The sequence below is a fragment of the Scleropages formosus genome, chromosome 4, assembly GCF_900964775.1.
Source record: "Scleropages formosus chromosome 4, fSclFor1.1, whole genome shotgun sequence".
NCBI lineage: Eukaryota > Metazoa > Chordata > Actinopteri > Osteoglossiformes > Osteoglossidae > Scleropages > Scleropages formosus.
In genome coordinates this window covers 26947638-26974301 of record NC_041809.1, presented here as the reverse complement: position 1 = coordinate 26974301, position 26664 = coordinate 26947638, and the positions used below count along the sequence as shown (strand labels likewise).

At 42.3% G+C, this 26664-nt stretch overlaps 2 protein-coding genes across 2 annotated transcripts; one reads left to right on the top strand and one right to left on the bottom strand.

The window, feature by feature from the left end:
- The first annotated feature begins 1327 nt into the window (after positions 1–1327).
- Positions 1328–19254, top strand: caln2 (calneuron 2). The gene is made up of 5 exons (XM_018730588.2): positions 1328–1445; positions 3314–3457; positions 5133–5245; positions 16283–16439; positions 17871–19254. The coding sequence occupies exons 1-5, from the start codon at positions 1328–1330 to the stop codon at positions 17996–17998; spliced, it is 660 nt and encodes a 219-aa protein (XP_018586104.1). The 3' UTR covers positions 17999–19254.
- A 4341-nt stretch (positions 19255–23595) lies between these two features.
- Positions 23596–26221, bottom strand: sdf2 (stromal cell-derived factor 2). Its single transcript, XM_018730564.1, has 3 exons — positions 26014–26221; positions 24546–24742; positions 23596–24401 (listed from the first exon to the last, which is right to left on the bottom strand). Exons 1-3 carry the CDS (start codon positions 26186–26188, stop codon positions 24102–24104), a joined length of 672 nt encoding a protein of 223 aa, XP_018586080.1. The 5' UTR covers positions 26189–26221; the 3' UTR covers positions 23596–24101.
- Between the last annotated feature and the right edge of the window lie 443 nt (positions 26222–26664).

The following is a 26664-nucleotide window of genomic DNA, read 5'->3' as shown; positions in this document are numbered from 1 at the left end:
ACAAGAAATGATAGCCTCAGAGGAGTGAAATGGAAATATGCCCAGCTTCCTGTGCAAAGCTGAAAAAAACAATCCCATGATAGATTTCACACTGGATTTCTGATTTGGGTATTGACGTCCCCCATGCAGGCTAAAAGGGGGTAAATAAAACACTCTGTCCACCGAGGTATAAATTGAAGTGACACGGCTTTTATCATTCATTGTCGGGCTGCATGCCAGAGAACATAAGCGGAGTGGGGATAGAAAATACTTCTTGCAATTGGACATTTTTATTGCAAACTTGGCAGCCTTTAATCCATGCTGTTACTCAACAAAGCCACCATTTTCCTCTCTCTTCCCCATCCTAGATGTACCGTAATTGAATGAACTTGGAGGGACTGGTCCCTCACAGGTGGAGGGTGGATATGATCAGACTGAGATGTGGTCCTTATAAAACGTTCTTGGGGTGGAAGAAGTGGAAGGCCCGTGAAGCGGCAGAGATGCTTTCCTTCTCAAAATCATCACCGTTCTTAGATTACAATGTTCAGCCTCTAAATAAATTTAGTTAAAATGACTGTTTATTTGTAAATATTCCCAAGAATAAGTGCATTTCTCCAGAAGTTTTTCACATAAACACTGAACCTCGCCATTTAACATCTTATCATCGAGTAAGGCTGTTCTGGTTTTAGGAATACATTTTCTTCTCCCTCCAAACCTGAAACCTCATTTTTTTGCTGGATAGACTCTGCTTTTTTATTACCGTTCTGTTTTAATTTAGTCAAGGCACTAAATACGTGACATCATGTGAATTTTTTTTAATTTTTACGGCATTTAATGGGGTTTTTACAGTTTGATTCGGAGTAGTTTGTATCAGAAAGAAGGTGGCGTCAAGGACATTGGCCTTTTAGAAATTCAGTGCATAGTGACATACACAGAATAAATATGAAAGTGGAATTCTAATTGTTTCTTGTGATGTGCATTTATTGATCTAACAATCCGCAAATGGCAGAGGTATCCCTCAGTCCGTTTTTCCAGAATGTTCTGTTGCTCTGAAAGATAGATGGTCTCAAAACCCCTTGTAGCGGTAAGCGAAGGGAGTCCTGCAGTGGTGTGTTAAGTGGCATTAAGATGCTACAGAAACCCCCTTGAGAACGGACAGCCTTTGACAGAGTGCGTTCTAAGTTTTTGGGCCAGTACACGCGAGCGAACGGCGTCCTCGGTCAGTCGATTGCTGTCAGTCAGCTGCTGTCGTGGGAGTTGAACGGGCAAGTCGCGTGCCTAGCTGTCATTCTTCGGACAGCGTGTCAGATGGATTCAGTGACCCTGTCCCCTCACTTACAGGGGCACAATGCCGTTCCACCACGTGACGGCAGGACTGCTCTACAAGAGCCACTACCTGAGTAGTTCCCTGTCTGATGGCAGTGACAGTGACCAGCTGGCCAATATTTCTGCTGAGGAACTGGGTGGTGAGTAGTCGACATGCTCCTTATTTTTCACGTGGAACATATCAACCTACGGGGGGGGACAGCTGGTAGCACAGTGGTTGCAACTGCTGCCTTTGCGCCAAAAGGTCGCAGGTCCGAATCCCACCTCCGGCTGTAGTACCCTTGAGCAAGGTACTTACCGTGAATTGCTCCAGTATAATTACCCATGTGTATAAATGGGTTAACAATTGTAGTTACTGTAGATTAACATTGTAAGTTGCTTTGGAAAAAAGCATCAGCTATATGAATAAATGTCAACATTACTGACTTCCGTGTCCTCTCTTAAGCACACGTTGGAACCTCGGTGCCAGTAACAGCCTTTTCCACTGAGTAATACAATGGCTCTTATAAAATGGTGTTACCATGTTAAATAGGAGTAAAATACACACACACACACACACACACACACACACACACACACACACACACACTGTCTGAAACCGCTTGTCCTGAGTGGCGTTGCAGCGAACCGGAGCCTAACCCGGCAACACGGCGTAAGGCTGAAGGGGGAGGGGACACACCCAGGGCGGGATGCCAGTCCATTGCAAGGCTCCCCAAACAGGACTCGAACCTCAGACCCTCCAGAGAGCAGAACCCGGCCAAACCCGCTGCGCCACCATGCCACCCACAGTAAAATGCAATCAATAAACTATACAAACATGAAAATGATATTCATCATTATGTTTTTTCATTTTTGTATTCCAGTGCTATCACTTTTTTGCGTTACTAATTTAATGTTGAAATAAGCCTTAATTATAGCACACTAAGCTCAGAAACTTTTCTGAGCTTTACTTGAAGAACTAAATTCTCCAGAAAGATGATGTCCCCCCACTTAATTTGCTTTTCCATGCCTGTTGGCAGATGATTGACAGGTTGTCAACTAATCAACTGTAGAGTCTTGGGAAGTGGCAGTGAATTTTAACATTGTTATACTTCACAAGTTCACACCCGCTGGCAGAGAAAGTCTTGGTCTTCTGGTTAAAGGATTAATCTTGGCTTTAAATATATTAAGCATGTGCAGTATGGGATTTTTTCATTTGTGTCTATTACAGAAATGCGACACAAGAGCTGAAAACAAGAGAGAGTGTGTCTGAAATAAGTAAAGAGGGTATAATTTCCTCAATTACTTTTTTATACAGTTTGGAGAATGAATCAAAGCAAAAAACTGAGTAGTTATAAAACTGGTTGATTCTATAAATTATTAAAATATTCTTTATTCTCCAATTACTTGGTCCCCAGTAATTATAAATTGCATAGTCAGTTCAGTGTATGTAATGTTTTATTATTTTATTAATCTCTTTATATAGTCAGATATTTGTTGGAATATAAAGGCAGAGATATCACCACATATGTTGTGAAACCAGAAGAAAATTTATCAGTTCTCTATGGACCACAGGTAATAATGAAGTTTTATAACAAAGTTTTACAAGAGACTGAGCTTGTGATTTAGTGTTCTGTTGTACTACAGTACCTCAAAGTAAGGTGACCAATCCCAGACGTAGAAACTGCTGAAGTCCGTAGTGTGGTTTGCCCATTGATGCAGAATTGGCTACCAAACAGGACGTAAATCTCATTCTGTGAGGTCTACACCTAGTCTGATCAGTGTGACATGTGCGCTACAACATATTCTCTGTTGGGTCTGTTGATAAGGAAGGGGCAACCAGTAGCATAGTGGTTAGGATTATCAAAAAAATTTGTACAGTAGACATAGAACATACATTAGATGTTTTACTAGGAGTCCTGGATTAGGAATTTGGTGGACATTCAATGTTTGAAATGGTAGAGAATGGTCTGTATTTAGAGCATTTAGAGTACTGAGTTTTCTACATGCATGCGTTTCGTCCTTGCAGAAATCCGGGAAGCATTTCGGGTGTTGGATCGTGATGGCAATGGATTCATCTCCAAGCAGGAGCTGGGCATGGCCATGCGGTCCCTGGGATATATGCCTAGCGAAGTAGAACTGGCCATCATCATGCAAAGACTGGACATGGATGGTGAGTGTGTGTAACAGTCACTCACATATGAACACAAAATACATCTTCTACTACTTAATAAGTCTAATTGTAAAAAAAAAGGTGTATCACAGCTAATTATTATAGTTTTTGTAAAACCATTATTTTTTACTCATGAAGTAGCAGGTTATTAAATGTTTTCTATGGACAGTATATATAATGTTTAATGTCATGTGGCAGAGGGAGGGCACGGTGCTGCAGTGGGTTGGACCGGGTCCTGCTTTCCGGTGGGTCTGGGGTTCGAGTCCCGCTTGGGGTGCCTTGCGACGGACTAGTGTTCCGTCCTGGGTGTGTCCCCTCCCCCTCCGGCCTTACGCCCTGTGTTGCCGGGTTAGGCTCTGGCTCCCTGCAACCCTGTATGGGACAAGCAGTTCAAACTGTGTATGTGTGTGTCATGTGGCAACGTAATAGAACTGTCTTGTTTGGGATGAGTATTGCATTTTGTCTCCATCATGACAAAATGGAATAGTTACCTGAAGTTGAGGTGGTATAATTGTTAGGGATATTTTCTGAGAATTCAAAGATCCCTTTTATGAATCATCCTTCTGCTGAAGCACCCTATGAGCAAGGTGCTTACTTTGATTTGCTCTAGTAAGAATATTTTACTATGTAAATGGGTAAAAAAAAATGGTAAGTCACCTTGGACAATGGCATCAGCTGAAAAAGTGGTAATAATAATTATAATATAGCTGTTAGACTTGTGGAAGTACAGAAGTCGCTTTGGTGGAGAAGGAAAGATGTCTGTGTCCCGCGTGGGGATTAAATATTATGGACAGAAGTAGTTTTAGCAGCTGTTTAGCTGTAATAATAGAAAATATGTCATGGTAATAGTCAGATTTCAGTTTAAGTTTGGGTGCTAAAATTTCAAAGAAGAGCAGGTAATAGAGATGACGCAGGATATCACTGAGGAACAGAGAACGAACTGAAATACATTTGCACGTAAGAAACTTGAAATTTATATTCGTCGGCGCCGTCGTTTATTTTCTCCAAAATCTAGTGGCTGTAATAAAGTTGTCCGGTATCGGCAAAAAAGAACATTTCGCTGAGGTTTCTATGCATCCTGCATGGCTATACATGTCAGCACGCTGTCACGGTTCTCACAGTGACTGAGGAAGACGTGACGCTTGCAGCAGTCGTGAAATTGCCCTACTCATTCGTACGCCCTGCTTCCTATCCAAACAAGAGAATTGTCGTAGTACCTTTGTCAAATCTAATTTAGCTTAAAAAGCCAGTTGTCCATTGTAAAACCCAGATATCATACTATTAACTGTCACTCAGGAAAAAGCAAGATAATGCATGTCTTTTATCCTCTCAATGTATGTGTGCCTGTGTCTGTTCATATGGTGTGTGTGTGTGTGTGTGTGTGTGTGTGTGTGTGTGTGTGTGTGTATATATATATGTGCTTCATATTTTCGGTGTGTATACCTTTAATGCAAATGAGGCACTGTAGCTCTATAATGATGTACTGATGCAATTATGTAATTAATATTAGGATTCTCCTCATGTTCATGCACTGCTGATACGTTCCTTTGTATTCACTTAATCTAATAACATCCAACTGATTTACCGTGATTACGAGAAATGTCGACGAAATGCACAGAATGTGATGTTCAGCGCACACATTGAGAGCAGGGTGTCTGTGATTTCTTCCTCTCAGGGGATGGTCAGGTGGACTTTGACGAGTTTGTCACAATCCTGGGGCCCAAGCTGCTGTCCTCGGGTTCACGTGACGGCTTCCTGGGCAACACTATAGACAGCATCTTCTGGCAGGTGGGGTAACTGGGGGCAATATACACCGGCTCTTCATGTCATGAATGTTCCACTTATGAATTCTGAAAGACTTAAAACATTTTCCTGATTTTTTTTTTTTTTTTCTCCTGCTTCACTTAGCTGTTTTCTGAAATTTCTGCCTCTCGTGGAGTGGCAGTGACTTGTGTTGCTGTGCCAGTTGGTTAGTTCGCAGTAAAACACACCAAACCGGTATGACTAAGGGAGTGCCTTAATTCATCACCCTCCCTGTAGTTTGTGTCTGGTCTTTGAGAGTCTGTGATCAATATCAAAAGATGCCGAACGCTGCGCATGTTTATGTGATGGATCAAGAATCGAAACTACAGTGCAGAGTTTCTGCAGAGAATGTATTTTTATCTTCAGTCATTTTAAATTAGTATTAATTTTAATGTAGCTAAGAGTTAATTAAAAAAAAATCACACAATACTTTAATAATAAAAACATTACAATAAAAAGTCAAGGTGTTATATATTATAGCTTTATCTTAGGTTTTTACAAAACCTAATCTGTGAATAAACTAAGGGATATCTGTATGAAGTTTTTACTGTCTGAGTTAGTTGTACGAGTGACTTTGAATGTGTGAACAAGTCAAGTTGTGTTCGGCAGTTGAGGAAACCGTGTATTTTCAACTGATCACATTTACATTTATTCATTTAGCAGATGCTTTTGTCCAAAGCGACATACATCTCAGCAAAAGTACAATTTATGCATTACGTTAAGAGAAAGAGACATAGCTGCAGACATGTGACTCAAGTAAACCCAGTGTGTTACCTACCACTTGCTGCACCGAGGTTCATCGTTCAAGTAGGTGCATAAAACACAGGACAGACAAATCCTGATACCCTTCTACCAATTTTTTTTTTTTTTTACAACATTATAAGATACACAAGCAAGCGAATACAATGTCGGAGTAGAGGCTGAATAAATGATTTATCTGGTGATGCTCATGAAGTTACGGTGCATGAACATTTACACCGTACATGAGCTGGAGAGATCTTGAGCGAAATGGGTCCGGAAAAGGTGAGTTTTCAGACCCTTCTTGAATATAGACAGAGACTCAGCAGTTCTGAGTGAGAGGGGAAGGTCGTTCCACCACAACGGAGCCAGAACCGAGAACCTCCGCGCTTTACCTTTCGTGCGCGGGACCACCAAGCCAGCAGAAGCAGACGAGCGAAGGGGTCTAGCTGGGGTGTAGCAATTGATAAAGACCTGTAAATAGCTGTGAGCAGTTCTATTGATGCATTTGTAGACAAGAATCTGGGTCTTGAATTTGACCCGGATCTATAGGAAGCCAGTGCAGAGAAATGAGTAGAGGAGATACGTGGGAACGCTTCGGCAAATCAAACAACTCGTGCAGCCGCGTTCCGTATCAGCTGCAGAGGTTTAATGGCAGTAGCAGGAAGGCCACACAGGACAGAGTTGTAGTAGTCCAGATGGGAAGTCACCACGGCCTGGACAAGTAGTTGGGCAGAGTCAGTTGTGAGGTAAGGATGGATCCTACGAATATAATGCAGGATGTATCTGACCATCAGACTTCAAGTGGACATTATAACGCTGGCACGCCTAGCTGTTACTGGGGGAAAAGTGTATAGTATTTATGTTTCTGCTGAAAACTATTCAGATTCTAGCACACAGCAAAACAATTTGACTTGTGGCTTTCATGATCTGAGTTTAGTCAACTGATCTAATTTTATTTACAGGTAATTTTGGAAGAGGAATTTGTGCTTAAAGTTGATATCTGCAGTAGTCTAGACTTTTTGATATACCATAATGATTTTGCTAACATGCTCATTGGTACTGAAATACGAGACTGCAGTACAATTTATTGATTAAGAAATGCTCATTGTATAGTTTGGTGTCAGCATTGGGGTGAGTTAGAGTTATGATAATGATATGCAGTACGAGACTAAGGCGATGATGTGATATTCCTAAAGCGAGGTATATGAGTCAGCACTAATTACTAACAGGTTTCAGCTTCTAAACTATATAAACTATTACTGAGCTGCAAGTACCATCCACAATTGTCACTTTAGTTTGAATACTGAAGTGGTTCATTAGTAGCATAATTAGACATGCCTTTAAACAATGAGGAAAGTAATCGGAGCCTGGAATTTTTTAGATGCTCTGGAGTGGACATGACTTATAGTAAATGATTGTGAATCGTGTCATTTGGTTATTTAGATGCCATGAATGTCTAGTAAAAATTACTGAATCGGTGTCTGTGAAACTGCATATTTTCACATCTTCATTTTTCATTTTAGTGCATTAAATGGGATTTTGTCCTGAATCACTTTCATATAATGTGGCAATTTGCAAAACAAATTAAACAAACTGCAGTCTCATTTAATGCAAACATCAATAAATACAATTTCTACGTGCCACACTTGCAGCTGGATTTCAGCCAGTATGGATATACACAGACATACAGATCACTGCTTTTAATTTTTTTAATGCTTGCCCAGTATGTTTGCTGTGATTGCCAATTACCAGCTTGGAGTCAATGATCTTACTTATTTGGCTGGCAACTCTCCCTAGGCCTATTTCAGTGTTTTACCCCTTCTGAAATGGACTCAGTTTGATTTATGACTCGGTACCCACATTACTAGTCTAAAGACACATCTGTACCTCGTCTCGGCACACCGCAACGTGTCCTTGGCCGCTTCTTGTTAGGAGCGCAGTTCTCAAACGCGGTTCACCCCTCACGCCCTTCAAGATAACTGATTCAATTAATAGACCAACAATGAATGTCGGAGAAGTCCAACCCTGTGAACCCTATTAGTTTGAGCTGAAAAAGGGGAAAAGGCCTCGGTTGCTCAGGATTAATACAAAGTAATTAACGTGCAAGTTATTCTTGAGTGGGCACTGTAGGACATGAGACTATATGTAGAAGCTGATTTTTACCCCTTTAGTGTTGACACCAGCTCTAACTCTAACTGTATCCTATTAACCCGTGATGGGGGTATTCTCAGTGTGATGTGTTAATGATGCCCGTGTCCACTGAGGGTAGTGGTATGTGGGTCGTGTATGAGTTCTGACTGCTGAGTTTCTGTGAATTCTAGACCTCTTGCCAGTTAACAATACCTTTCTTTCTCAGGTATATTTTGCCTCTTTTCATATGCGATGTTTTTCACTGGAGTTGCATGAAGTGGAGATGCACTCAGCTAAGCCAGTTTCCCTTGGTTATTACTGCCAGGCTCCCTCCTGTCCCGTTTAAGCAAAAGGAGAGAGATTTTCCAAAGTGGCTTAAAGCAGGGAGGAAAGCTGCATTTCAAACCCAGAGAATATCTCGCAGCATCCAGTGAAGTGCAGCCACATCCAGTCCAAACTCGAAAGACGTCTCTCCCGCTACAAGTGGAAGGAAACCTTGAAAGGTGCAGCTATATGGCGTAACCTCCCTGCAATATATTGTGATATTCGTTAACGCTGTGGCGGTGTTAATAACAGCAATGTGTTGGTGTTAATCGAGTTTGCTCAACACAAGGGGATTTGTGGATTATGAAGGAAGTTGTCTTGGGCAGTACTTTGGGATAATGTCAGCTTTAATGGTTTAATACTTCGGTAAAACTTAGGTACAGAACAAGTAGTGGAAATAGTCTTGATAAATTACTGTTAAATATAATTACAATAAATCTGTGTTCAATTACATTTTGTACTATCAGTTAGTGTGACATTGCCTCATTGCAATTTGCTTTCTTGGAAGCTCCACCGATCAATTTTTTTAAAAATCATCAATCTCTTTGTCTCCCGCTTGCAATCGTTTTCTTCTGCCTTCTCATGAAGACATTCAAATGATTAACAAAGGAGAAGCAATTTTTAAATCGTTTTTTTTTTTTGTTTAAGGAAAGCACAGATCGATGCATTACTTGAGGATGTTACCTACATTGTCCTGCCAAGGTGAAGAGTCTTGCTACCAGCCATGGACCCAGTGAACCAACAATGAAGTAATACTGGCTTCATGGAAAAATGATCCCGTATAATATTTCATCCACGATGGTGATTATAGTGCTAGGAGTTTTAAATCCCCCAGACTACTGAAGAGAGTTATGAACTGAAATGGTCGACTATGACTGATGTCAAGCCGCGTTACATTCAGTACATAGAATGATATCTGTTGAAATAATGAGCCTCTCATTGGTAGTTATTAGCTGGAATATAAAAAAAAGAGGGGTTTTTTTTCCCCATATGATGCTAATGATGATGAAGAAAAGCTTTGTCTGTGTATGTGATTATTAAAATGCTTTTTTTTTTTTTTTTTTTTTTTTTTATAACTGTTATCGGCCGTGCTTGTACATACTTTCACCATGAGGGTGCATTCTGTCGGCTTTTTGTGTTTGATAAATGTTGAGCCTTTTACTTTTTTGCCGGGTAACGCTGCAACCTCAGCTTTTACATCAGTGCGGAGGGTTAGCAAAACAACCCCTTTCCCAAACAGCAAAAAGAAATTGGCAGCTGTTGTCATGGTTTCATGGGCATGTGCCGTGAAAAGTCAGAGAGGTACCAGGTGGAGATTTGTCGGTCCCACGCAGGTAGAGAAACAGCATGCAGTTCTTGGAGCTATATATGTCGCCCTTTAATTCTTCAGCTAATTGCATTCTGTCTTTGAAGGATGTGACTAATGGAAGCGCAAGCTGAACTGCACAATTGTTTCAGATGTTTCTCAGCCCGGGGTTGGTTAGCAATAGCAGGTGGAATAGTATTTTTGGTACTGGACTTGCGATCAAAAGTATTGCACTTAAGCAAGATATAGTACAGTTGCTGCCTGAACTTGAAAGCTGCTTTGAATTAGAATGTGTTGAGTGGACACATTCCGAATACGCAAAAATAAAAATTGTACGGGAAAAGAACAATTACAGATGTTTAATGAAAGGTCAGATCCCTGGGTAACTCGCCATGCCCGTGAAGCAAAGGCCGATGACGACAGTCGTCTTTAAAGGTAGGCGTCTGGCGGTTGGTTGTTGCGGATCGTGTAGCTGTGGGGGCAGCCAGCTAAGAGACCGAGACCGAGACTTTGATTTCCCTCCTTCCTGCTGCCCGACCCATCCTCAGCTGTGTGCCCGATTACGATGCCAGTCTTTCCACATTCCGTGATGTCAAGAGTAGCTGTCTGAATGGGTGCCCTGTCGCTGGCCCAGCCAAACTTTCACACCATCACATATGTTACATTTACATTTATTCGTTTAACAGACGCTTTTGTCCAAAGCGACGTAAATCTCAACAAAAGTACAATTTATGCATTACATTAAGAGAAGGAGACAAAGCTGCAGACATGTGACTCAAGTAAACCTAGCTTGTTACCTACCACTTGCTGCACCGAGGTTCATCGTTGCATAAAACAGGATAGACAAATCCTGATACCCTCCTACCAATTTTTTTTTTCTTCTGGATATTGTAAAATACACAAATAAGCAAGTACAATGCTGGACTAGTGGCTGAATAAAGGTTGTATCAGGGGATGCTCGTGAAGTTACGGTGCATGAACATTTACACCGTACATAAGCTGGAGAGATCTTGAGCGAAATGGGTCCGGAAAAGGTGAGTTTTCAGACCCTTCTTGAATATAGACAGAGACTCAGCAGTTCTGAGTGAGAGGGGAAGGTCGTTCCACCACAACGGAGCCAGAACCGAGAACCTCCGTGCTTTACCTTTCATGCGCAGGACCACCAAGAGAGCAGAAGTGGACAAGCGAAGGGGTCTGGTTGGGGTGTAGCACTTGATCAAGTCCTGTAAATAACTGTGAGCAGTTCTATTGATGCATTTGTAGGCAATAACCTGGGTCTTGAATTTGATCCGGGCAGCTATAGGAAGCCAGTGCAGAGAAATGAGTAGAGGAGATACGTAGGAACGTTTTGGCAAATCAAACAACTCGTGCAGCCGCGTTCCGTATCAGCTGCAGAGGTTTAATGGCAGTAGCAGGAAGGCCACACAGGACAGAGTTGTAGTAGTCCAGATGGGAAGTCACCATGGCCTGGACAAGTAGTTGGGCAGAGTCAGAGACCATAGGTTAGTATGAAACCTATCAAGGGACACTTGAGTTAACATGGAAGAGATCAGCAGGGAGCGAAGCCTCGAGACATTATGCAAGACCTAAATGGGAGCGCTGAGCTGAGCCAGGAAATGAACAGTTAACAATGATCTTGTACGGGTCGGTGATGCGCTTTGGCGCCATGCTGCCCTGCACGCTTGGGAACCCTTAGACATATAATTAGTAAATCTGACAACATCCTCCATCTGGCAGGACTCTCAAAGTTCTGTTCAGTATGATGGTTGGAAGTGTACAACTTCAAAGTAGCTCCCATGAGCTGGGTTGTTTTCTTGAGAAACCTAACAGAGTAACATGTCATACGATGACTGGAGATGTGAAATGTTCAGATGATCACAATGACACGATGCTACTCTTGCTTCCCTTGCAAATATGAAGGGGAAATTTTGGTCTCGTGTGGTGGCTTTGATCGGATGTTTACGTCACTGGATTTAGGCCGACAATGTAAAGAAGAAAGAACGTGAGTTTGTCTGTGCTTTGCTACTGGGCACGGAGAGAATCCCCTGTTCTTCTCCTTGGTCTCCTGCTTGGTCTGTTTCCCCAAGTGTCAGCTAGACTAACAGCTCTGGATGATGACTCAATCAACGCTCCCATCGCTGCAATCCCGCTTTCCCTTCTCTGCTCTCGCTCCTTCTCCTCGTGAGTCACCTGGCTTCTGAGTGGCTACTAAGTCTTGCAATTTTCTCAGGCTGCTCTCAGCATTTTGCCACGCAGCCCCTCTCCAGCTCGCCTGGAGTGGCGCGGAGCGGGCAGCACGTGTTCCTTGCGTGTGCGCCTCCTGCGCCGTCCCGTGTTCCTGCCTGCTGCCAGCCCCCGGCTTTGCTGTCACTCACTCCGGTTGCCACGGTAGCAAATTACCCCGAGCGCACTCGAGCGCACCTGCTCCACAAGCACTGAGGTCACTTAGAGTGGTCGGTGGTCTTTGCGAGGCCTTGCAGCCAGAAATCCATAAACGGACCCTCTTCCAGCACTTCTCTGGTGTATCACGTTGCGGAATCCACGCTGTACTCAGACTAACTGTAAGAGTAATGCACTTTTTTCAGTGCACTCAGGGTATGATGTGTAATGCTTGTCGTTTACGCTGCATAAAAGCACCTAGAAAATGTACAAATAATGACATAGGTGGAAGCTGTTATGTTAATGACATTTATTCACTTAGCAGATGCTTTTGACCAAAGCAACTTACAACAGATACCATGTAGTGTTACCAGCCCACACACCTTATTGACCAAGGTTACTTACACTGCTAGATACACTACTTACACTGGGTCACTCATCCATACATCAGTGGAACACACTCTCTCTGTGTCACTCACACTATGGGGGAAGCTGATCAGAATGTCTTTGGAGTGTGGGAGGAAACCAGAGCACCCAAAGACTTACACTGCTAGATACACTACTTACAATGGGTCACTCATCCATACATCAGTGGAACACACTCTCTTTGTGTCACTCACACACTATGGGGGGAACCTGAATAGCATATTTTTGGAGTGTGGGAGGAAACCAGAGCACCCAGAGGGAACCTATGCAGACATGGGGAGAACATGCAAACTCCACACAGACCAAGCAGGGATCAAACCCACATCCTCTTGCACAACCCAGGTGCTGTCAGACAGCAGCACTACTCACTGTGCCACCATGCTGCCCATGAAGCAGTTAGACAATTAATGTTGAACCTGGTCCTTAAGAACAAAATAACTGAAGATTGTTTCTTTTTGCCATAAGCTTAGAGGAGGGTTTCAACACGGAGAACACCTTATATATTTTCAGCATGTGGTCGAGTCTGATGTGATCTGGTACGCTCATCTCTTCCGTACTGTAAATATTGTTGTAACAGCTTAGGGAAATAATGTTATGGGGGAAAACAGGTATAGAAATTGAGTAGAGCGACATTTTTTCGCACTGTGTGGTCCTTCTGCTTCCAGAAATGTGCTTCATGCGAGCTGGAGAACGACACAACTGATCGTACAAAGAGACACGTTGAACTTGACCTCGTATAAGTGATTGTAAACAACACAACTCTCCTCACAGATCATGGGTTCAACAGAGTCATTCAGCACAACTGCAACAAAGTAAACACGTTAACTAGTAAATTCTCATGGGAACATTGAAGAAAACCATAGAAATAATATAAAAATAAATTCTTTTAACTATATTTATAAACTCAATTATGCTTCACTGATGAGGGTGAGAGCAAGGCAGCATGTGAGAACATCCGGTCATATTGACACAGCGGATTTATTATTAGTGTTAATAAAGCCTTAATTTTTTACCATGTTAATTAGATGAAGATCATCTAGCATAAAACATACTGTAGCTCCCTCTAACCGCAGAGGATCCAAGCATTTTGCAGGATGACATAGACAATGTTTTTGGGAACTTAATATCATATCACTTCATATCATATATTTATGCATTATGTAACTTTATATAAATATCTGTGAGCCAAATAATGAAAATACTTCCATCCAGTGTACCGTGAATTGTGTCTCATGCCCTTTGCTTGCGAGGTAGACAGACTCCAGACCGTTTGTAACGCTGAACTGGACAAACTAGAATGAAAGACTGAATGGAAGTGTAACGCTAAAGGACAATCTATAGAATCAACATCATTTTTGTTACAAATGTCGTAGAATATGTTGGTTTTATCGGTTTTGCTCAAAATATCTATTATTTTGGTTTTTAATTACTTATTTAATTACAACTATCTATTATAGGTGCAGCTGGTAGTGTAGTGGTTAGTGCTGCAGGTTCAAGTCCCACCTCTGGCTGAAATACCCAGGAGGAAGGTGATTTTACCCTAAAATGGCTCCAGTAAAATTAACCCACTCTAAAAATTAGAAATAGCAGAAACCATGTAAATGCTCCAAAAAGTAACAATAATGCTGTTTAAGCACAAAAAAGTATAACCATGGGAAATGTCTCCATTCACCTGAACTGTATCAGAGATTGTGAGAGTGCAGTCTGACATTATGATGTATGGAGGTAAGTGACCCATGGTAAATAGTATATCTAGCAGTGTAAGTCACCTTGGTGAATAAGGTGTAGGCTGATAACACTACATAGAGTTCATTGGAAGTTGCTTTGGAGAAAAGCGTCTGCTAAGTGAGTAAATGTAATTAATTTCAGGTGACATTTCATCCAGGAACCAGTCATTTTTTCGGTTAGAAATGATGTTAATTTGACAGTGCGGTTTCACAATATGAATTCACCCCATTAGGTGAGGGATGAGTGCACTTGTTTATGGCATCTTCACTGCCCTGGTATAAGGACAAGAGAATGGTTTCCGATGATGTGTGTTGTATGTTGACTTGATGGCTGTTCTGATGGTTCTTCGCTCTGCGGTGCGGTCACAGTTTGTCACATTTTCGTTTTCCTTCTTCTGAAATTCAGTTTATATTTTTTAAAATAAATCTTTCCGTAGGTAGGTATTAATTTTTGGCAATAATCTGGTTTCTACTTCATAAAAGAATGAAAAAAAAATTTAGAAAAAGAAAATCAGAAGGGGGAGAATGTGGAAATTAAATACCGTACCATTATAATAAGATTATGAATAGGATTATTGTAAACTTTTTGTATCAAATACAAAATGTATTGAAAAAAATAAGTAAAGAGCTGAGCAGTCTACAACCCATTTATTTTTCCAAAACTATTAGACTATTTAAATAGAAAGGAGGAGTTGCATTGTTTAAATTGCATTGTTTACATTCTGAATTTTTTCTGTATTTTTGTAGTAAATCTGTAGTAAGTCTGGTCTAAGGGATCTAAAGTCAACAATGCATTTTCACAATGTCTATTTAAATTCCTCCAAATTTCAGGAATTTTTAGCAAAAAGATCAGTCTCCCATAACAAAAATCTATGCCACGTTGGGCCAGTTGATTTGAGCCTCTTTCTTCTCAAGACTTTCTTACAAGACAAGTAATGTGTTAATTAGCATTTTGTTTTCATGATCCCTTAAGACCAAGAGTACCTCCCAGATAGACCATTTTTAGCTTACAGGGGATGTCAATCTCAAATATTGCTTTTGAAGTTTCATGCACATTATGTTACTGCACATTTGTTCTGTCCATGTTTAGGAGTTGTTATCGTTGAGTCTCACCTGGGACAAAAAATACGATTTTTTTTTTTACAGCACTGCTCTTCAGGGTGCTTTGAATCACAATTAGTAGCTGCAAAGTGGTGATACATTCAGGATAATGGCCATTGGCCTGCACTGGGAAATTGCAGCGCTGGAAGTGTGAGAAGTTACGGTATGTTTGCGCAGACATTTGAGTTTTCGTCATTTCGCGAAGAGTTGGGTTGCTCTCTTTTTACTCCCCCCGATGAAAGTTCATTGTGTTGCTTTACTCAATGTTGCTTTTTCTCTGCTGGCTAGAATCATTGCCGTAGGTGACTGGCGTTCATGCCCACTTGTAGGTAAAAGAAGGAGATTTGGCTCGTAAAATTCAGCGACATTAGCTGGTTTTTATATTTTATGCACTGGCACAAATGGAACGAAACGCTTTGCAACGATTCATTTAGTTGACCTTTGAGTCGTGACATCAGGTGCGAGGAAGTGACTCAACATTATGAGTTTACGAATAGCAAACTGAACGAATTGGTCTGAAGGAGAAGGATTAATGCCTAACGGTTACTAGTAGAGTTGGATCAAATGGTCAAATCTAAACATAATTAGCGTTTTGATAAACGTTCGTAGAATTACGAAAGGCTGGATACCTTGTTAATTTACTGATCCTACACCAAGGCGTAAGTCCGCTGCACGACTGGTTTTCAAGACCTAAAACTGAACTTATTCTTCTAAAACAGTTTCCCGAAGGAAAGAGAGCAGCACCGATCAGGTGCGTTGTCCTTGTTTTCGGCTCAGAATGGATGAGCCTTTGATAAAATTCGGCCCTGCGGGAGCTGTGTGGAGGATGGCGGCGCTGATGCTTCTGTGTGGGGGACGCGAGCGCTAACGCGTCCCGTCTCCCCCCAGTTCGACATGCAGAGACTCACGCTGGAGGAGCTCAAGCATGTCCTCTTCCATGCCTTCCGAGATCACCTAACAATGAAGGACATCGAGAACATCATCATCACGGAGGAGGAGAGCCTGAACGAAAATACAGGGGGCTGCCAGGCTGATTTCGAAGGAGGTGAGTGCGGATGTCAGCAGCTCCTCCTTTTAACTAGTTTATTCCTCGTCAGAATACAGAAAAAAAACGTGTGTATATATGTAGCTCGGATCTGATACATTTGTCTGTTTATACAGCTGGGTGAGATGGGGGTGCGGTGGCGCAGTGGGTTGGACCACGGTCCTGCTCTCCGGTGGGTCTGGGGTTCGAGTCCTGCTTGGGGTGCCTTGCGATGGACTGGCGTCCCATCCTGGGTGTGTCCCCTCCCCCTCTAGCCTTGCGCCCTGTGTTGCCGGGTAGGCTCCGTGACCCTGTATGGGACAAGCGGTTCTGAAAATGTGTGTGTGTGTACAGCTGGGTGGTGGGGTGGCAAGGCACGTAGCACAGGAGCGTCACGTCTCCTAGGCTGCGGATTTGGACATGAGTTTGGATCGGACTCGGTTTGTGTGGAGTTTGCACGTTCATCCTTTGTTCGTGTGGGTTTCCTCCAGGTGCTCCAGTTTCACCCCCGCAGTCCAGAGATATGTTTCAGGTGAACTGGTCACTAAATTGCCTTTGGTGTGTGAGTGAATGGGGGGTGCAGTGGGTTTGACCGGGTCCTGCTCTCCGGTGGGTCTGGGGTTCGAGTCCCGCTTGGGATGCCTTGCGACGGACTGCCGTCCCGTCCTGGGTGTGTCCCCTCCCCCTCTAGTCTTGCGCCCTGTGTTGCCAGGTTAGGCTCTGGTTCGCCGCGACCCCCTATGGGACAAGCAGTTTCAGACGATGTGTGTGTGTGTGTGTGTGTGTGTGTGTGTGTGTGTGTGACTCCCCTGATATGGATTGGAGCCCCATCCACTGTGTACCCTGCCTCATGTGCTATGCTTCTAGTATAGGCTCCAGACCACCAAGACCCTGCAGCAGGAAAGCAGTTATTGATAATGAAGGATTTATATTTATACAGTTTCCTATACCAGTCCTAGTAAAGAACCATCTGCACAGATACTAATTGAGGATTTAAACCAAATGGGGGTTTCAAGCCAAGAGCCTTGCGGTCAAGGGTTCAGCTCTCCACCTAGTTTTGCACATCGTGCGGGTTTCGCTCTGCCCGTCAGCACCGGTTGATATCGGAAGTGCACCCTGGGATTTATTGATGTGTTTGTGTGCAAGAGATGGTGAGACCAGTCATTGATCAAAAATATGTATTTCCTGAAATCGCTCTTCAGCCTTTACAAAGTGCACTTTTCCTTCAGCACCGAAGCTGTGTCAGTTGGTCATCTCTGCAGGAGGTGTTGTGAAAAGGTCTGGGTTGCTGCGGGGTTGTTCTCCGCAGAAAAATGCCCTTTGCTTCTCCCCGGCTCTCTGGATGAAGGACAGCGTAAAGGTCATGGAAAGGTCAGGCCAACCTGCAGCGCTTCCTCTGTTCCTGACAGCATGACTCCCCCCCCCCACTCCTTCCCCCCCCCCATGCTGCAGTTCACCCCAAGAAGAAGAATCGGCAGACTTGTGTGCGCAAGAGCCTCATCTGTGCCTTCGCCATGGCTTTCATCATTAGCGTCATGCTCATTGCGGCCAATCAGATGCTACGTAATGGGATGGAGTAGCAGCGATGCGGTGAGTAAGGAAAGAGGCAGACCTGGTGTGACAGGAAGGTCACTCCTGTCTCTCGAGGAACTCTACAAATAGACCAAAAAAACTTAACATTTCCTCTATGAAAGAGGAAAACTAAGAAGATCCGGGGTGGACAGGTGGGGCTTCTGGGGTGCAGGCTGATGTTCCATCCTGGGGACACCTCCACATCTGCCTGGTGGGTGGGAGAATCGCAAGGGCTGACTTTTGCTCTTACCGGAGCTAATTTCACAACGCAATAACATTCAGGATTTCGGTTTTCCTGGTCTTGTGAGGAGGTGCCAGAGATCCATTTGCCAGACACAAATCGTAGCATGGATGATGAGCATGTGCTGCTGTGTTTCAAGTTGTCTTTTTCCACAAGCCATTACAAAAAAAAAACATTTGTTCTTCTCTGTCCCAAACAGTACTTTGCAACATTTCATTTATGGGGCCTAGTGAGGGAGGCTTGTCTCACCCATATGTCATTTCCTTGATTCTGTGTCTGTGATTTGTTTAGACGCCCAGTGGACTGGCTTTTCCGAGTATGATCGCGACTTCTCAGATACCGCAGTCTAAACTCCCAGCCCCGTTTTGATTCCTTAATCAAACAGAGGGAGGACGCACACAGAGAGTCTTGGGAAAAAAAAAGAACACGGATCTTTGCGTGATTGAGCCTTTATGATCCAGTTAGAGTGGATATATGTGTGTGTGTGTGTGTGTGTCTGTTAGTGAGACAAACTTGGGACACGAAGTCGAAGGTCTCCTCTGGCATTTGTCATTCAAAAAGCAGCGCGGGTGAATATATTCTGTTCCCCTTTCGAACCATCAGGACAGTGAGCAGGAAGTCAGAGGCAGACAAATTCTCTCAAACAGTTTTTTTTCTTTTGGTTTGTTTTGTTTTTTTAAAAAATAAATGGGTTAATAAGTATTCATGTATCTCTAGAACCATAAGGGAAGCCCTGTGCTCCGCATCCCGTCAAGACACGCTCTTCAAAAGAGTGGATCCATGTCCGGCTCTTCGGTATAAACCGTCTCGTGGAGACGCTCGGTTCTGAGCGTTACGAATTACTTTATTTTGAGGGTCTTTGGATCACACGCACTGCACTATATGCTTATCTCATTTTATAGTATAATTTCACTTTAGGTATGCATGCGTAAATGTGTGTGTACGTATACGCTGACAAGACGTCTGCATATTAATAAGGCAGATATCTTGTGGAATGGGAGAACACACGGTAAGGTAAAGCACACACACACACACACACACACACGCACTAGCAGGAACCATGTAGGGATTTGAGAGGGCATCATCCATGTGAACTTTGTGTGAACATGCCTCCCTGGGGGGGGGATGTGTGTATCCAGCAAGCATGATCCAAGGGAAACTCTCTCTCACGCGTTCAAGTTCAGGTATGTAGTAGGTTCTGGCCCCGAACCAAAAAGCATTCGCAAACAAAAAAAAAAAAAAAAAAGAAAGAAAGAAAGAAAGAAAGGCTTCAAGGACTCTGCACCCACTCATAACCTAAAAGTCAAGCCATAGATTTCTGCAGGGAATCCCAGCCTACACAGCACCGTTTGTACAGTAATTATATATAATGTATACAACTCCGTATGTGGGTGTGCATTAGTGTGAGTGTGTGTCAGTGTGTACAGTAGGACCCCTGAGAACATCCTGTGATTGGGCTGTGTCTTCAGCCAAGACCATGGTCATTTAAAGTCTAGAACAGCTTTGATTATGATTATAAATATTTACTACGTATAAACTCAATTCACAAAAGGATGCAGACGATGGTGCGGTCGCCTTGTGATTTTAAGGTTCCCCTTTTCAAAGCCATCAACCAAATAAAGACGTAAAGTAAAAAATAAGCCGTTACCTTTGGATGCAAAGGTCGCGGGTTTGAATTCCAACGACTGCTGCAGTGCCCTTGAGCAAGACACCGACCCTAAATTGCTCTAGTAAAAATTACTCGGCTCTATAAATGGAAACAATAGAAAAATCACTGCAAGTAGCTCAACGCTGTAAGTCACTTTGGAGAAAAACATGAGATAAATGAATACGCCGAAATATAATAATCTACCAAAGCAGGCTGAACGGGTTCCCACCATTTAAAAAAACATTCATTGGTCTTTAAATAAATTTTTTTTTGTAATTGACAGCAGTAATAATTAAGATGTAGACCTGATAGTTTCTTTTCCAAAGCAGCAGGTTTTGCTCTTTTGTGAATAAATCCAGCTTGCGTGAGTCACCGGATATTAGCGCCTTTCGCAATTATGTGACTGCTTTTCAGACTCCAGCATCTTGCGACAGGTGAGTCATGTTTCATCGTCACAGCAGAATACTAGCTCATGGGTAACCTCAGTAATCTGACACCTCCACTGCCACATTAAATGTTCTTTGTACTGGTCAAGTAAAAAAAAGAAAAAAAAAATCTCAGGTCTGTAACACTAGGGGTTCTACTGTGTATGACAATGTTTTTGTGAAACATCCTGTATGTTGTATGTATTCTTCTGACTGAAACTGTGATTTGGAAACACGTTAAATGTGCAGGTATAAATGTATAAATGTATATATTTTTTGTTTCTATTTAACCCGCCAAGTGAAAGTGCTGCCAAACGTTGAAAGGACAAAAACGATTTATTTTGTGGCTGTTCCAAAATTGCAGTAATTTTTTTAAGCTACAAATACAGGTAATATTTTAGGTTATTTCTGTGGTTTTTAATGCCTTAATTTGAATAATACATTTTTCAAAGTGATAATTTTTTTATTAATGAAGCTTTAAAAAAAAAAAAAAAAAAAAAATCACAGACACTTTGTAATTTATGACACGGTTCATTTAAACGGTTGTTCTAAATTAGCGTTTTCCTCTCAAGTCAGAAGCAATCGCCAGATTTGATCTGCTTCTAACCAGACTGATGGCGTTTGTCCAAAAGTGCGGATCAAGTGCGGTGTAACCGAATAAGGGCCAAGGTTCCTCTCATTCACTTCATGTGTCTGTCAGATAGCCCTGCACACAATTCATGAGAACAGGAGGAAGAGTGTTAGTCCAGCATATTGCCTGTAATAAACACTTTCATCGCCAATCTAGCGAATGGTCCGTGACTTTATACTAGGAATGCACACTTTGATTTCTGTAAGTTATGGAGTTTGGCTGGGAGATGCAATGTACAGAGTATATACTGTCTATACTGTGTCTGTGCAATTCACTCCAAAAAGTACTTTTGGATAACATTTAACCAGTGTACTATCATACATTTAATAGTTAAAACAGTTTTCTTCCCTTAAACAGCACTGCCTTTTCATTTTGAAGTGTTATTTTCTAAATGTCAAAAACAAGATTGAACCTCCCTTTACTAAACTGAAGGGAATGCTACAAGTTTTTAATGTGGGATATTTCAAGGTGAGGAGGAAGCTGAAAGTTGTTACTCACCACTCAATTACCAAAGGAAGTGGAAGGGACGCATTACGAAATAAATCCATCGCATTCGTGTCTTCTTGGAGCCGAGAGGCTTTTGTAGTCTTGCACCGATGTTATTTTATTAACGAAGATGGTCTATGAGGTGCGAGTCTTACCAGAGGTTTGTTACTGCGTTAATGTCGAGGAAAATAAGAGCAAATGATTTCAATTACAAACTTGCATAAAAATGTTTATAGCCTTTTCTCGCCCTCTCGAATAAACATATAGAAAACATACACATAAATATATGTAAAATGCATGCAGATTATATTAATGTATTATGTAGAATTACTTTTGCCATAAAGGCCTGGAAGATGTAGTTGTAAATAAAATCTGTAAAAACATAAATGGAGAACATTTATGCAATAAAATTTTGTACTTTGCTGATTTTGTTCTTTTAATTATTTTTGTGCTTTTGGTGGAAATTATGGCTTAGAACCTCCATGTAAAGTGAGCAGCGTTTTAGTAACAAACTGCACTTGCTTGTATTGCCACAAGATAGAGCCAAACTGCTTTTTGTTAGATTTTATGAAACCATGAGGAACAATATTTTTACAGGAACATCAGGCCCTTTGAGGGATTAGATGAAGCCCAGACCACTTTACCTGGTGAGGAGGAATCATTGTTTGAGGAGTAAAAATATTTTAATGTGAAGAATGGCATGTAAAAAATTATTTGTAGAAGGCATGACAGTGTAACTTTAGTTTTAGGCACTCCAGCAAGTTTGTATTATAATACTACAAAGAGCCCTTGGCTGAGGTGAGGCCCCCCTGCAAAATGAAGCCTGGGTCAGAAGGCTCTGCTGACTCCCATCTCATAGTGCCTGGAAAGTGCTTGAGGTGACACTCCCAGAACATTTTATTGTAAATTCCTTTTATCTAAATCAAGTACAATGTTACCACTCATTGTACTAGCCCCTTCTCTTCCATCTGTTCACTTATCAAAACATTTTTCCACTCAACACTTGCCAGTGATTTAAAAATTCATTTTCAACCTTCAATAAGTAAAAATCATTTATTTGAGGTATCTTACACATTGTTTTACACAGACTGCCTGTAGGTGATGTCCTTGCCACACTCATGAAGTCTAGTCAACCAATCGATCATGGAAAAACATAGGATTGAATTACACTTAAGGCCGCAGAGGCTCAGCGGGCTTGGCCGGGTCCCGCTCTCTGGCGGGTCTGGGGTTCGAGTCCTGCTTGGGGTGCCTTGTGATGGACTGGTGTCCCATCCTGGGTGTGTCCCCTCCAGCCCTATGCGCTGTTTTACCAGGTTAGGCTCCGGCTCACTGCAACCCCGCTTGGGACAAGTCAGCCAGCGTGTCTGTATACTTAAACTGCCTGAATTCAGGTAAATTTCACAAAAAATCTAAATGACTAAAATCCTGTTTGTTTTAAGGAAAATAGGTACATACATTGTTGGTATTCAAACAATAGTAGTGCTCTTAAATGAACTCTTAAAACACGGACTCACCTCATAAAACAGATCTGTTGATTACAATGTCCAGAATACTGATAGAGACAGTAGAAGTACCGTCTTAACTCTGAATATTACAATACAACAATTTTCTGAATCAAAATACAGGCAGGCTCAGCACACATCTATTCTGGAACTAATCCTAAGGCTCATATGATAGTGTCACAATGAATGTAGTTACCAAATGCACAATGTCACCACTCCTCCTCCCAGCTGAGCATATATACACACACCTTGCTGTTGTTTACAGCACTGTTCTGTATTCTGGACTCATGAATGGGGAAAGTCAAGATGATAACTAAATTAACCCCTTGAATGTTTAGGGAAAGACAGCTTTAGGTTTCTTTAAGCAGCACTTCATGAAAAACTATATGAAGATATTTTCTTATACTAAAACCCACATAAGTTTAAATTTGGTAAACTCAAAGTGGAAAACCTGTTTAAAGTATAATTACTAAGTGCTGACATGGATTCTAATTTGAGCTCATGCATTTTAGAAAGTAGGCTGTATACAAATTTGTATGTATAAAAAGGGTCATTATAAAAAATAAACTGTTCAAGAGAAGCACCTGCTCAAAGTGAAGAATGCACTTGTTCATCTGCTCAATAAAGCTCATGCATTGCAGCACTTTCACAGCTTTCGCTTTTGTGTAGTCATTTTATATTCCCGGCAAAGGAATAGAAGCGGGAAAGGAGTGAGACGCATGGTAGTATAGCTTTCTCCGAAACAGACATCTGAATAAAAATGTGGAAATGGGCTGCCCAACCAGAACCAACTGTTTCTCTAGGTCTGCAGACACTGAGTGAGTCCAAAACTCAAAATCTGTGGTATATGATAAAGCTAGCCAAAAATTCATGGTGGCCACCGTGTCCAGCACTTTCTCACAGCACTAGAATTGGCGATTCATCTAAATCAACTGCAGCAGAGTAATACAAATACTAAACCCTATGCAGCAGTGGGTAAGATGAGCCCTCTCTGTTTTTAAAGAACTCAAAACAGGCAACTGGCACAGTGTAAACCAGCAGGTTAAGCACTGCCAGGGCTGAATTTAGCTTGTTTTCACAAATGCACTCTTCAGATAATCCCCAAACATGTGACATTTCAACCACTGAACCTGTCTCCTTCCATCCACCCTGAGAAAAGGGGTAGAGAGCTCTTGGAGCTAAAACTCTGTATGGCTGGGCCCTCTGTTGTCTCTGGCTCCTGCCATCTCACTGGGCTTCATGAAGATTCCCTCCATGGTCCTCCAGTAGCTGTGCTGACTGGCTACTGCCATGGCATGCACTTCTCGCTGTCCATGGATGGGTCTGCCATACTGCTCACCTGTGACAGACAGCAGGGCCTCTGTGGCAGCGTGACGGAAACGTACAGATTCGTCACGCTGCCACACTGTGCCTCCGCACAGCACCATCCACTCGTCCAAGGAGTCTCCCTCACCGTTCTCCCCAAATGCACTCACTTCCTTCAAAGACACGACAGGAAAAAAAAGAAAAAAAAAAAAAACCCATTATGCTGAAGGTCAATGAGACATATCAGATGAGCTGCAGAACATCTGCAAAACATGCTGGATTATATTAAAAAAAAAAAATAAAAAAAAAAAAAAAACCTGATTCGCAGAGAGAGGTGATGCAAAGTAGTGGCTGTGCAGATTCCGGCCGGTGTTGACATGTGTGAGACGGATGGTCTGTCCACATCGCACCGGAGTTCCACGCTGGCAAGTAAGACTGCTTGTGCCTCGCACACTCCAGTAACTGTTGCTGTCCTCCACCGTAGTCACTCCTGTTACAGACTGCTGTCCGCTGCCTAAGAACACAAACACCACAGAAATATTCAGTTGCCACCATGAAACAGCCATTCAGCAAAGCTGACAAGGTCTAGAAATCTTTTCATATTAATGTAAAAACAGTCACATATAGGAATCAGTTGACTGCTGATCTGAACTGCTGATCAGCTTCCCCCATAGTGTGAGTGTCACAGAGAGAGTGTGTTCCACCGATGTATGGATGAGTGACCCAGTGTAAGTAGTGTATCTAGCAGTGTAAGTCACCGTGGCGAATAAGGTGTGGGCTGGTAACACTACATAGAATCCATTGTAAGTCGCTTTGGAGAAGAGCATCTGCTAAGTGAATAAATGTAAATGTAAACTGCTTAAATATTGAATTTATTAATACTTAAACTTTACTGAGTTGCTGAAGATGGAACAAGTTGAAATATATTATAACAAGTTATATGTACATCCCTTACACTTAAAAATGCTGTCGGACAAGTTAAAAAAAAAAAAAAACACAAACAGCAGGGCATTCACATGTGATAACATTTGAAGACATAGGAGCCATAGCAGTTTCCCACATGAAAATATGTAGGATATGAGTGTGCAGTGACCACATCTAAAGCTGTGACAGCTGGAGCATAATAAACCGTGTGTGGGGACCGCTGATAACATAGTACTCTGAGCTGCTGTCTTTGGATCGAAAGGTCGCAGGTCCAATTCCCACCTCGAGCCATAGTACTCACCATAATTTACTCCAGTAAAATTGTCCAGCTGTATAAAAATGGGTGAATAATTCTAAGTACCTTAACACTGTAAGCTGCTTTGGAAAAAAAGAATCAGCTAAATGAATAAAATGTAGGCATGAAACAAGAGAAGTACATCAGCAAGGGAGGCCTGACAAGAAACATTTCAATGTACTGCTGTAGAGTAACAGTATAGGTATGGCAGTAGTGTGGTGGTTCTAGTCCCACTGTGTTGTGGCAACAGCCTTGGACAAAACCCACATGAATATCCCACTCATCCCAGGCAGAGCTGGTAGTGTAGTAGTTAGAGCTGCTGCCTTTGAACACAAAGGTTGCAGGTTCAAGTCCCACCTCTAACCGAAATACCATCAGCAACCAAGGTACTTTACCCCTATGCTCCAGTGAAATTACTCCAGCTGTAAAAATAATTATAAGTAGCAAAAAAAATCATCTAAGTGCTCAAAAAAGTAACAATAACTCTGTTTAAGCACAACAAACTTTGTATAACCATGGGGGGAAATGATGACGAGCAAGTTGGAAAACTGCCTGTCTCCACTCACCTGAACCGTACCGCACATCGTGAGAGTGCAGTCTGACATTATGTTTCACATTTAACAGTTTAATTACCGAGCCGCAAGTCACAAAGCTGATCTCGGTGGTCGCAGACAACGTACACAACCACAGAACCAGGAATGTGTTCGGCAATAAGTGCAAGGAACTGCCCGACCCGTCCATCGCGGCCGCCTCAACTCCAGATGATTAAATGGCCCGAGCTGCTACGTCACCACCGGAAGACGGAGAAAGGTGAGAAAAGCTCTCTGAGTTCTGAGCCGTCGCCCCCTGCTGGCTCGGCATGGACATTACAGCCTTACTAGTCGCACAGCGCTAACTGGCTCAGCGTAATCGCCGCAGGCTTCTGAAACACTTCGTCTAAATCACTGGTTTCTGTTTCCCAAACCGATGAGTTTGGATACAACAGAGAATAGTTTCGTTGTCTGCCTACTTATTGGTCATAAATATGCCAGTGACTTCTAAATGTAAACCAGTAGGTCGTTCCGTTTTTTTTTTTTTTTGCTGTTTTTAACGAGCACGACAAGACGTGCACGTTATACAAGTGACCACCAGGTGGCCGTAGTGGTGATGTCGTGTTGTACCTGGATGGATCGCGAGACCGGATGTTTCTCCTCCGCGTCCCGGAATCTTAATCATGT